This window comes from Chenopodium quinoa, unplaced genomic scaffold (genome assembly GCF_001683475.1).
Source record: "Chenopodium quinoa cultivar QQ74 unplaced genomic scaffold, ASM168347v1, whole genome shotgun sequence".
NCBI lineage: Eukaryota > Viridiplantae > Streptophyta > Magnoliopsida > Caryophyllales > Amaranthaceae > Chenopodium > Chenopodium quinoa.
In genome coordinates, this window is record NW_018743285.1 from 1,945,465 (window position 1) to 1,958,234 (window position 12,770).

Sequence of the window (12,770 nt, forward strand, 5' to 3'; positions counted from 1 at the left end):
AGTCAACTAAGGCCCACTCAACGTGGCAAACCCACTTGGCTCAGAGGCCCATTAAAACTATTTGATTAAGGTATAAAAGCCTTCACTTCTTTCTCTCTCAATTCATTCACATTAAGTCTCAAGCAATTAATTCTCTTGCATAGCTTTCTCTCTCTAAAAACTGTACTTACTTCGACATCGGAGGGGCCTTCCTCGACACAACTCCTGAGGTCGGTTTACGTGTTTTTGATGTGCAGGAAATCCTCGTTCCAGTCATCACTTGGGTCGAGTCCAGTCTTCAACCCACAAGAAAGGTCCATCCGAAGGACCCATTGTTTACACCCGAAACACAAGTAATTGGTAACTATTTAGGGATTACTCTTAATAAAATTTATTTTATATGATTATAAAATCAAATATTTTGTTGATTGCAAATTTAAAAGATTGGTAAGAATAATTCCACACAAAGAAATTATTGTAGTTTGGAGTAAAGATAGAGCTGGCAAGTTAATAAGTGATTGGAAGTTAGGAACAATGTTTGATTTCAAATATTTTTATTTAAAATAGAGATCGTTTTCAATAACTAATAAAAATTGACTAACTATTGAATATAGAGCAATTGTGTGAAATCACACTTGCCAATCATTCTTTTAATTGATTATGCTAGCATGCTAGAGTTTTGGCACTTTTGTTTGAAAATTAATATTAAAAAGTAAATCACCACATAAATGGGAGAGGAGATAATCAACGTACATCAAGTAGAATCTTTATGTTTGTTATCATGTCACGAGACAGTAATAACCAAAAAAAAAAAAAAATCTAAAATATCAAGAACTTGTGGCTTTAATTTTTTTTTTTTTTTTTTTGGGCCACAAGGGCGAGATGAGAATCGATCCAAGGATCTCTTAAAATCGGGAGGGAAGCTTTAACCACTTGAGCTATCCCTCCCTCTCGTCTTTAATTATGTTTTCGCAAAGTATGTGATCAACAAACTTTAAGGTATATAGTTAGGATATATTGGGTAATCGTAGCGTAAAAGGGGATTTTGGATTATTATTTTTTTTTTTAAGAGAAATGATCCAATATTTGTGAAATTCATTCAAAGGTAATTATATTGAATTTTAAAAAGTATAAATTGAGAGTTAATTACTCCGTACTTCCTATGAGTACTTGTCCCACAACAAATAGTGAAATTGTCAAATTCAATCTTTTAATAAAACAATAATTATACATCTATATAAATTAAGTTTTAAAAAAAAATCTATGTCCCACAAGTAACTTCAATAATAATAATAATAATAATAATAATAATAATAATAATAATAATATCAGGGCGATTAGGGCTGGGCGTAGGGGGGGTTTCCGGCAGCTTTTCCGGCGGCTTTTAGTCCTTTAATATCAGGCGGCGGTGCTCGGTGTCAGCGCCTTCAGGTCAGGCTTCTTTCCGGCGGTTTCCTCGGTTCTTTTGGGGCGAAATTCAGGCTGTTTCGGGCTTCATTGTTTGGGCAATTTCAGGGCAATTCGAGGGCAGTTTATGGGCAAAATTCAAGCTCGTTCCACGTTCATTTTCAGGCTGGTTCTGCGATCATTAACCAGGCATTTGTAGGTCCGGCGAGGGCTTCTCTTTTCCGGCGATTACAGCCGTTTTTCAGGCAGTATTTAAGTGGTTCGCGGCATCTGTTTTCAGGACTTTTTTATGGTCTGATTTTGGGTTGATCAGGTGCAGTTTTTAGGCGGTTTCATAGGGTTGTTTTGCTGCAGTACCTCTAGCAGTTTCCGGGCAGTTTCTGTAGGCTGTTTTCAGGTGGTTTCGGAGTAGTTTCCGAGCTGTTTCAGTTGCGTTCTTGTGTGTTCTTCTTGGCTGCAGTTGCTAGGCGGTTTCTAGTGCTTCTTGGGTGCAGTTTTTGGTTAGTTTTTGGTGCAGTTTGCGTTGTGTTGTATTACGGTTCTCTTGTGGCAAGTTGTGGTGGATGTTATGCCTCCTAGTGTTCTCTTTCATTGCCCGTTCGTGGGTCTTAATGGGTGTCAAGATGGCAGGGGTAATGGGCTCACTAAAACTTCTTTGATCACTCATCTCCGTGACCGTCATTGTTGTGCGGATGCGCGGGATATGACCCGATGCTCTCTTGCTTCTAATCTGGCTATTTTCTTTGAGGCGGAGTCAACTTTTCGGCGTATGGGCATTTGGATTTGTGGGGAGTGTTTCAAGACTCATACTTTTCGTACGAAGTGTCGACATGGTCGTGATTCGGATGATATTGTGGACCCACCTGATTTGGGGGATGGTGTTGTTCGGTTTGTTCTTTATGGTTTTCCTAAACCTCAGGGTCTTTCTTCGGAGGTATCTGATCTTGTTTCTAGTGCGCCTCGTCAGCCTCTTTTGGCGTTCGATGTTGCTCTCCTGGATAGTTTGCTATCTAAGCGGTTCCGTTCGGTGAAATCTATTCCTCCAAAGTGTCGCTTGGGTTTTTCTCGGGTTCTCAAAGGAGCGCTTGATAAGGTGATTTGCAAGCCTGATGACGTCTCTTGTTGGGTTCAACTACTTGTGTTGCCTCTTTGTGTTCTTAAAACTTTTACCCCGAGGAGTAGTCGTGAGTGTTCTTCGGGTGTCCGGCGGCGGCGGCAGGAAGAGAGTATCACCGCTGCTATTCGTTCTTGGTGTGAGCCTGGTGGTTCTGTGCATCTTGTGCGAGATACGTTGGCAGATGTGTCTCCTCCTTTGTTGGAAGCTGATGATGAGCATGATTTGTCTAAGCGAAATATTAAGCAATGTAAGAGAAAGATTTGTGACGGACATTACACTGCTGCGGTTCGGGTTCTTTCGTCTTCTGGTCTTGCCCCTTACAATGATGCTACTCTTGCTGATTTACAAGCTAAGCACCCTTCCTTTCCGGCTCCTATCTTACCGGATATCCCCGTTGATCAGCCCCTTATTGCTACATCTGCTGTTGTTTTGGATCAAATTAGGGGTTTTCCGCGTGGTACGTCATGCGGTAGAGACGGATTGCGTGCTCAGCACCTTCTGGATTGCTTGAGTGGTGCTGCGGTTGCTATTTCAGATGAGTTGGTGGGCTCTATTACGCAGGTGGTTAATCTCTTTCTCGCAGGAAATTGTCCTGCTGAGTTGGGGGAGTATATTGCTAGTGCTCCTCTCACGCCACTTGTTAAGCCTGGTGGTGGTATTCGTCCTATTGCTGTGGGTACTGTTTGGCGGCGTCTGGTTTCAAAGGTTGGGGCTGCTTTAGTTGGTCCGCGTATGGGGAACTATTTAGGAGGTCTTCAGTTTGGTGTTGGGGTACCGGCGGGTGGCGAGGCTATTCTTCATGCTGTTAATCGTTTGGTTGAGGCTCGAGGTGGTGATGCTGGCCTCTCTATGTTGCTGGTGGATTTCCGGAATGCCTTTAATTTGGTTGATCGTACGGCTTTACTGCGTGAGGTTCGTCTCCGTTGTCCAGCTCTTTCGCGTTGGGTTGAATTCTGTTACTCTACTCCAGCCAGGCTCTATTATGGGGAGCATACCTTAAGGTCATGTCAGGGTGTGCAGCAGGGTGATCCACTTGGCCCTTTGCTTTTTGCTTTGGTGCTCCATCCGTTGGTTTGTCAAATTAGGGATTCTTTAAACTTATGTTTGCAGGCTTGGTATTTGGATGATGGCACTATTATTGGTGACACCTTGGTGGTAGGGAAGGTTATGGAGTTGATTTTGGTGGAGGGACCTCGTCTTGGTCTCCATGTTAACGTTGAGAAAACGGAAGTTTTCTGGCCCACGGAGGACCCTCGTAGCCGTCTGGCCGGTGTCTTTCCTCCAGATATTGCTCGTCCTGCTCATGGTGTTAAGTTGCTTGGGGATCCTGTCAGTGCGGATGCCTCTTTCTGTGGTGAGCTTGTTTCGCAGAGGGTGTCGAAGACCATTGTGCTCATGGATGCTGTTGCTAAGCTTGAGGATCCCCAATGTGAGTTATTACTTCTTCGTGCGTGTACTGGAGTTTCAAAACTCTACTTTTCTATGCGCACTTGTCCTCCTCGTCTTTTTGAAGCGGCCCAGATTTCTTTTGATGTGGCCCTTCGAGGTTCTGTGGAGCGCATTGTAACTGCTTCGGGGCCAGGTTTTGGTGATTGGCAATGGCGCCTTGCCACCTTACCTTTTTCTTATGGAGGACTGGGTGTCTATTCAGCGGGTGATGTTCGACACTATGCTTTCCTTGTGTCGCGTTTGCAGTCTTCTGGTCTACAGGCTTCGCTTCTTCGCAATTCTGGTATTGTTGGTCCAGGTCCGGCCTTCGACGACGCTCTTAGTCTTTTTAATAGGACTGTGGAGACTGACCTTTTGCGTTACCCTGGTGAGATCGCTGCCCCCAAACTCATGAAGAAATTGGCAGATATATATTTCACAAAGGTCACTGCATCTGCAGAATCCACTTTCTCCTTGTCTCCGCGTCAGGTTTCCTTATGGAAGTCCCAGCAGGGGGATTACTCTTCTGCCTGGTTGCGAGCGGTCCCGATATCAGGTCTGGGTCAGACTATGAATGGTAAGACTTACCGTTGTGTTCTTTGCTACCGGTTGGGTGTTCCCTTGTTCTCCGTATCGGCACCTTGTTCTGCTTGCTCAAGAGTTTTTTATGGGGATATTTATGGGGATCATGCAGTGTCTTATGCTGGGATGGTGGGTATTATACATCGGCATAACGTTGTTTGTGATACCCTTGTTGATATTTGTTTCCGCTCTGAGATTTCTGCAAGGAAGGAGGTCAACGTTGGGTTAACTGGAGGGAACGACGGGGCTCTTCGGCCAGCAGATGTGTTGCTTAACTCCTGGGATAGAGGCCTAGATGTATGTGTTGACTTGACGGGGTCTTCTCCATTGACTCAATCTGGGTTGTCTGACTTCGTTCCTGGTCGTGTTATGTCGGCTGCGGCTCAGCGGAAGCGAGACAAGTATGGGGCGCGTTGCAGGGCTATTGGCTATGGTTTTCTTCCTTTCTCCTTTTCTTCATTGGGGGAATTAGAGAAGGATGTCGTTGCGTTGCTGAAGCGGGTTCAGGCGTTCGCTAGGACTCAGGATATTGGAGCTCGTGCGGCTGCTCACATCTTTAACAGGATTGGGTTCGCTATAGCTAGAGGGGTTGGGGCCCAGACTGTATCTCGGCTCCCCACTAATTTCTTGTAAATCTTTTGACTTTGTAGGTTTTTGTTATTTAATAATAATAATAATAATAATAATAATAATAATAATAATAATAATAATAATAATAATAATAATAATAATAATAATAATAATAATAATAATAATAATAATAATAATAATAATGTTATTAACACACTAATCACAATCAACCGGATATAACCGATTTAGAGATAAGGAGCTTAAGATACAAGCCAAACATATCACTCACTTAATTACAACAAACAATATTGAAACTAAGATAATAACATGAGGCTTATCACTTAAATACACCAACAACATACGTGTTTTAATTTTCCCCTTGACAAAACAATAAAAAGAGTACTCAAAATAAAAACCATCTTTTTTAATTTTTTGTTTTGTTTTTATGGGAAAATTAAAACATTTTTTTTTTCATAGCATAGTATATTAAAGGGGTTGATTAAAATTAGAAGAAATGATGCTTCTTCTTCTTGCCCTCCGACTCCTCGGCCTCCTCTCGGTCCTCCTTAACATCCTTTTTCTGGTGATGCTCATGGAAAGCAAAACCACCAGACGCGACCGCGCCTACAGCTGCCACTTCTTCAGCTATTCTGTGCTTGTGTTCATTCTCTGGGTCCTTCTTTGCTTGGTGCTTCTCATACTATGATTTTCATTCCAAAACAAATATAACAATAGTTAATTTGAGCATCAATAATACAACCATATTTTAACGACTAATGATCACATGATAATAGGCAATCATATTTAGTTAAAATTATAACATAATAAATAAACAGACAACTTTTAATTTGATCATTGTTTTGATCATAATGATATAAGGGTTAGTAAGTTTACATTATTAATTCAAATAAACTCTAGATAAATTTGCTTAGGTTGATAATTTTCTTATAAGAGTGATAATGATTACCAATTTTAATTATAAACTAAAATACGTTTTTAAGAAATTCAGAAGTTTAAATAAGTAAAAATCAAGTAAATATTTTTTTTTAAGGTAAGATTATTACTGAAATTATTTCTAATGAATATTATTTTTATTAAGGTGAAGTGAACAGGGCCTTAATATATACATACAACCGTGGTGTATTTATACCATATTACCATTCATAGTTATTTATAACATATTAATTGAAAATGTTAACCAAAAGAAGTTATTGTAGAAAAAGTTTTTTTTTTTTTTTTTAAAAAAAAACATGGTAAAGAAAAAATTACCATAGCATAAGCACCGGAAGCAACAGCACCAAGGCCACCAAGTTGTTCAAGATGCTTATGTTTCTTCTCTTCCTTATCATAATCCCTAGCTGGCTCTTCACTCATCTCACTATTCTTGTAGCCATCTTCCTCTCCATACTTCTTTGTCTCACCACCATACCCACCGCCAGTGGTGTTGTCGGATCCATACTGGTTACCCTCAGTGGACCCATACCCACCACCACCAACACCACCAGTACCGGTGTTGTAGTCTGAGGAGCCATATTGGTTGCCTTCTGTCTCACCACCATAGCCACCACCACCTCCAGAGCCATAGCGGTTGCCTTCTGACTCACCATAGCCACCACCACCTCCAGAGCCATAGCGGTTGCCTTCTGACTCACCACCATAGCCTCCACCACCACCAGAACCATAGCGGTTGCCTTCTGTCTCACCATAGCCTCCAGAGCCATAGTGGTTGCCTTCAGTGGCACCATAGCCGGTGTTTTCTGAACCGTAACCACCTCTTTCCATTTTGTTTAAAAGAGTAGCTAGGGAAATGTAGTAAATTTTAAGGATGTACTATCACTGAGCTTACTAGGGTTTCTATATAGAGAGTGTTATTGGTTGAATGATAGTGTATGATCATATTTTAGGAGCTATTTATAGTAAGTTGATGAGTAGAAAATCTACGTATAATACTACGGAAATACCACGTCAATACTACGTACGTATATTTGGCAAGTTTGAACGTACAGAATTATTGTGTTGCAAGTAGTACGTATGAGAGTTTCACGATTTAATGATGACAATGACAAGTGATTTCTTTTTTTTTAACTAAAATTTTAAAATTTTGATTTGTTTTTTTTTGGAAGGGTGTACTGACTTGTCAAATAATAACAACTTTGAGAGTACGATTCTTTCTTTCATCTATCCAACATTCCAACTGTAAGATTATCTAGTATAGATAACCTTAATATTTTAGTGGAGTTTAAAGCTTTAAACTCATCAACCAAAAACAAAAAAAAAATAAAATTAAATAAATAAATAAATAAATATATATATATATATATATATATATATATATATATATATATATATATATATATATATAAATGAGTTAAGACAATCAATGAACTATTCAATTTAGTGCAAGCTTATCTAAAGCTCTTTTATGTTTATTTATAAAAAGAATCGAGGACTTCGAAGCTAACCTGGACAAGATTTGAAACTTGATTAGGAAATGAGCTTTAACAATAACAAAGGTACAAAGTCGTTCATGATTCACTCGTTTATTGCATGTATTTGTGTAGTTACAAAAAGACCGTTTATTTTATTAATAAAATCACAATATTTAGATATTACTTAATCTATTTACAAAATTTTATCTAAAAATTATTGGACTTTGATATTTTTTTTTTTTTTTTGGCTTAGTTGTTATAATTTCAAAAGTCAAAAGCACATCTACGGAGTATAATTTATGAGAAATAAATGCTCAATCATGAAAAAAGTTCTTTATGAACTCGTCCTTATAATTTAGCAATGGTTTTTCAAATCGTTGCCCTGAAAGCGGCTCCCAAGATGCAAAGTTTGGGGGTTCATAACATGTCATTTGTAGTCCCTCTTCTTGAGGAGAGAATATGAGTACCTGTTTATGGCCGGGGTCGCAAGTTGCGACTTGTTTGACCCGGTGTGGCCATGAGGCCCATAACACTCTCTTTTTACCAACCCTTATGCCTCTATGTGTTTTTCTCTTCAACAACAATGTTTACTCCGTCCTTATCTCAACTATGGTGCCTATTAAGAAGTATGATTCAAGACAAGCAGATTTGGTAACAAGTAATCAAGACTTGTCGACATAAAGTTTTTAAGTTTTTGCTTTTGTTTATGTTGGTTTATAAGAGCTAATTCAGCTCATTTAAGTGTTTTGTAGTTTGTTATAGTTGATTTTGCTGTTGGCAAAAAAAAAAAAAAAAAAATGCTAGAGAACAAGCTAAGACGTTTTGTGATAGGATTTGAAACATTAATAGCAACATTTCTTTGGCTTCAGTTTTTGAATTTCATCTCCAACTTAGTCGATTTACTGGTGATCATCTCAAGTGAACTTAAGGAGAAAGCAGAAATTAATGAACTTAAGGCTGCCAAACGTCTTAATTTTGTTACTAAGCAACCTGATGATGACCTTTCCCTCTGCAAGATACAGGGTGGGGGTGGAAAATTTGTTCTGACTCCTCTCATCAGCCATGATCCCTTAAATAATGGGGTAGATAAGGCTGGAGTGTTCAATGATGCAAGTGAGGCTATAAAGGACACTTTGGCACATGATGAATGCTTCTCTATTGGAAGCTTCATAGTTGAGAAATCTGATGGTACAGGTGTTAAGAAGAAAATTCGCAAACATGTTACTGCCAAGTCAGGGGAGGTGACTCATAAACTCACTCGAAAGCGAGCTTTTGATGATGATGGTATGGATGTCGAGGATGGTGAGACGGTGAGGAAAAGGAGTAAACAAGATGGCCTGGTTTCTATGGACATTGCTGTAGCGGCGGAGGTTGGCTCAAACTAACCCCGCCTCAATCAATGATTGGTCTATGTTGGAACTGTCGAGGATTGGGCAACTCCCGGTTAATTCGACAGCTCCGTCGATGGAGTAATAGGTATGCCCCCGGCGTGATCTCTTTGTCGGTGACTATGATTAAAAAGAATGAAGTGGAGAAGTTGAAGGAGCGTTTGGGATATGAGAATGCGTTTGGTGTTGCTAGTTTAGGAAAGGCTGAAGGCTTATGTTTATACTGGAAGGAGTAGATAGATTTCAATCTGGTTTCGTTTTCACAAAACCATATTTGTGGTGATGTTTCGAGTCTTCAAGGTGCATGGAGGTTTGTAGGCGTTTATGGGTGGCCGAAGGAGGAAGAAAAGCATAAAACGTGGGCTCTAGTTTGTCATCTTTGTGAAGAAACAAACCTCCCTATTCTTTTCGGAGGGGATTTTAATGAGATCCTCAGTTATGGTGAAATTGAGGAAGGGGAGGATAAGACTAGAAGGGAGGTGGCCAATTTTCGTGATATGGTGGATGATTGTATGCTTCGAGACTTGGGATATGAAGGCAGTTGGTACACTTGGGAGAGGGGGAATGATGTTGGTAATCGAGTTAGAGAGCATCTCGGCCGTTTTCTTGTTTCTCGAGCTTAGCATTGTATATTCCCGAATTCTATGGTGAACACCTTGTAAGATACAAATCAGACCGTACAGTTATTTTGCTCCGCCAAGAGGTTCAGAGACCGAAGAAAAAGAAAAATAAGAAGAGCTTCAAGTTTGAAACTGGATGGTTGCTTGATGATACTTGTGAACTCTCTGTCCAGAAGGCGTGGGAGGAGGCAATGGGGGAGGACATCGTTGCAAGGATTACTGTTGTTGCCAGGGGCTTAATAGTGTGGAGTAGTGAAAAATTCCACAAGCTTGATAAGCAGATTGCAGAGGGAGTGAAATCTCTAAGAGCTGCGAAAGTTCAGGCTGTCACAGAGGAAAGTGTGAAAGAGTGTGCTTGTCTTGAGAAGAACCTGGATGATTTAAATGACAAACTTGAGGCGTATTGGTTTATAAGGAGTAATAAAGTTTCCGAGGTAAGGGATGGCGATAAAAACACCAATTATTTTCACCATAAAGCTTCCCAGAGAAAAAAGAAAAATCGTATTGGTGGGATTTTTGATAAGGATGGGGTGTGGCAAAAGAATGAGAAGATCATTGAGAAGACCATCACGCAACATTTTAGGGCTTTATTCGCCTCTTGTGAACCAACCGACAGTAACATTCATGAGGTACTCGGAAATATTAGTCCTTGTATTTCTGATGAGATGAATAGGGAATTGCTAAGACCGTTCACAAAAGAAGAAATTTTGGCAGCTTTGAAACAAATGCACCCCTGCAAAGCCCCCGGCCCGGATGGTATGCATGCTATCTTTTATCAGCGTTTCTGGCATATTATTGGTGATGATATCACTAGATTTGTTTGTAGTGTTCTACATGGTTCCTCCCCTTTAAATCATGTGAATAATACGAACATTGTTTTAATTCCCAAAATTCAGAAACCCACCAAAACAGTAGACTATAGGCTTATTGCTTTATGTAATGTACTTTACAAATTGGTGTCTAAGTCGATTGTTTTGTGTCTCAAGAGCATGCTCCCTACTCTTATTTCTGAAAATCAGAGTGCATTTGTGCCTAGGAGATTTATTATTGATAATGCTCTAATAGCTCTGGAGGTGTTCCATACCATGAAAAATCGGAGTAAGAGTAAGAAAGGTTCTATGGCTTTGAAACTTGACATGAGTAAAGCTTATGACAGAGTTGAATGGGGCTTTCTACGGAAAATGCTTCTCACTATGAGTTTCGATGGTCGATGGGTGAATTTGATTATGGACTGTGTTTCAACAATCTCCTGCTCCTTTGTCATTAGTGGAGGAGTTCGTGGTTCGGTCACTCCCACTAGAGGTCTCCGTCAGGGAGACCCATTATCCCCGTATCTTTTTATTCTGGTTGCTGAAGTGTTTTCTAGTATGTTACAGAAAAAAGTACGGGGGGGTGATCTTTTATGGGGTCAAAGCTAGCAGAAATGGCCCCGAAATTTCTCATCTTCTTTTTGTAGATGACAGTCCCCTATTTACCAGAGCCACCTGACAGGAATGCAAAATTATAGTTGATATTCTCAACTAGTATGAAAAAGCATTCGGGCAGAAAATTAATTATGAAAAGTCGGAGGTCTCTTATAGTAAAGGTGTATCTATTGAGCGAAGGGAGGGTTTAATGGAAATTCTGAATATGAGGCAAGTTGACAGGCATGAGAAATTTTCGAGCTGTAATTGATAGAATTTGGAAGAAGCTTCAAAGGTGGAAGTAAAAAATTCTCTCCCGTGCTGGGAAAGAAATCCTTTTGAAATCGGTAATCCAGGCGATCCCAACTTATCTTATGGGAGTATACAAATTTCCATTCTCAATCATCCAACGAATTTATTCTACTATGGCACAGTTTTGGTGGGGTTCGGATGGGGTGAGACGAAAGATTCACTGGAAGAATTGGGATTCATTGTGCACTTTGAAATGTCTTGGGGGTATGGGTTTCAGGAACCTTACGGTCTTTAATGATGCTCTCTTGGGAAAACAGGCTTGAAGACTAGTGAAGGCTCTGGATTCTCTCTTAGGGCGAGTATACAAAGCTAAATACTATCCTCACTCTGATTTCCTTGATTCCTACCTAGGTCACACTGGTAGTTATCCCTGGAGGAGTATATGGTCTTCAAAAGCAATCATAAAAGAGGGAGTATTTTGGAAGGTGGGTGATGGGAGAAGCATAAAGTTATGGGATGATCCATGGGTTGCGAATGATGGTGGGTGTTTCATTGCCAGTGAAGAAATCCCAGGCCTAAATACAGTGAGTGATATTATTGACCCAGTAAGGATGGAGTGGAAGAGTGAATTTATTAAAGAGAATTTTACAAAGAGAGATGCACATTGCATTTTAGCCATTCCTCCTAGTGAAAGCAGGTAGCAGGATGAAATCACTTGGGCTTTCTCAAAAAGTGGCGATTATACTGTAAAATCTGCTTATCTTCTTGGTAAGGGCTGCAACCTCGACAATTTCCACCAAGCATGGGTTGAGATCTAGAAAGCCGATGTTACCCTCAAGGTAAAGAACTTTTTCTAGAGATTATGCACAAACACGTTGTCTGTTAGGAGCCTTCTTTTACATCGCCATATGATTGATAATGCCTTATGTCCTTGGTGCAACTCTGAAATTGAGACCATACACCATGCGTTTGTGGAGTGCAGCAGAGTTCAAGGGCTGTGGGATGATGCTCTCTGCCCTGAGATGGTAAACTGGAGTGCCCATGTTTCGGTGTGTGATCTGATTGTCAGCTGGCTAGATGTGAAAAAGATTCAAAGAGGTATGTTTCTTGCGCGGTCAATTTGGAGGGACAGAAATAACAAAGTGTTTCAAGACAAATCAACCCCCAATGTTGTGATCATTGAGCATGTCTTCAGGCATGTTGAGGAATAAGGTTTGTATGCTAAAAAAAATTATAGTGTTGTTGGTTTGGGTATGCCTAAAAGCCCAAACAAGTGGATGGCTCCTCCTGCGGGCACTATAAAAATTAATTCAAACGCCTCTCTAACTGATGAAGGCTGGGTTGGGCTCGTTATGGTGGCCAGGGATCACGAGGGCAAGGTGCTGGTTGCAGCTACAAGGAGGTCACAAGCTTTTTGGGCTCCTAAAATTGCAAAAGCCAAAGGTTTGTTGTTCGCTTTGCGCTTAGGTCTGAATCAGGGCTGGCAGGATATTATTCTTGAGTCCGATTGCAAGCTGATCATAGATAGATTGGAAAAGGGTGCTAGTATGTTGCTAAACTTGATACGGTCTTGGGAGATATCTTGTCTTTATGCA

The 12,770-nt window shown here is 40.3% G+C and overlaps 1 protein-coding gene across 1 annotated transcript; it reads right to left on the reverse strand.

Moving 5' to 3' along the window:
* Positions 1 to 5,271: 5,271 nt before the first annotated feature.
* On the reverse strand, positions 5,272 to 6,970 carry LOC110735690 (glycine-rich cell wall structural protein 2-like). The gene is made up of 2 exons (XM_021915877.1): positions 6,353 to 6,970; positions 5,272 to 5,783 (listed from the first exon to the last, which is right to left on the reverse strand). Exons 1-2 carry the CDS (start codon positions 6,863 to 6,865, stop codon positions 5,589 to 5,591), a joined length of 708 nt encoding a protein of 235 aa, XP_021771569.1. The 5' UTR covers positions 6,866 to 6,970; the 3' UTR covers positions 5,272 to 5,588.
* Between the last annotated feature and the right edge of the window lie 5,800 nt (positions 6,971 to 12,770).

Coding starts and splice junctions, on each gene's coding strand:
- LOC110735690 (XM_021915877.1), bottom strand. CDS start 6,865: ATGGAAAGAGGTGGTTACGGTTCAGAAAACACCGGCTATGGTGCCACT. Junction 5,784..6,352: donor CTTCCGGTGCTTATGCTATG/GTAATTTTTTCT, acceptor TGAAAATCATAG/TATGAGAAGCACCAAGCAAA.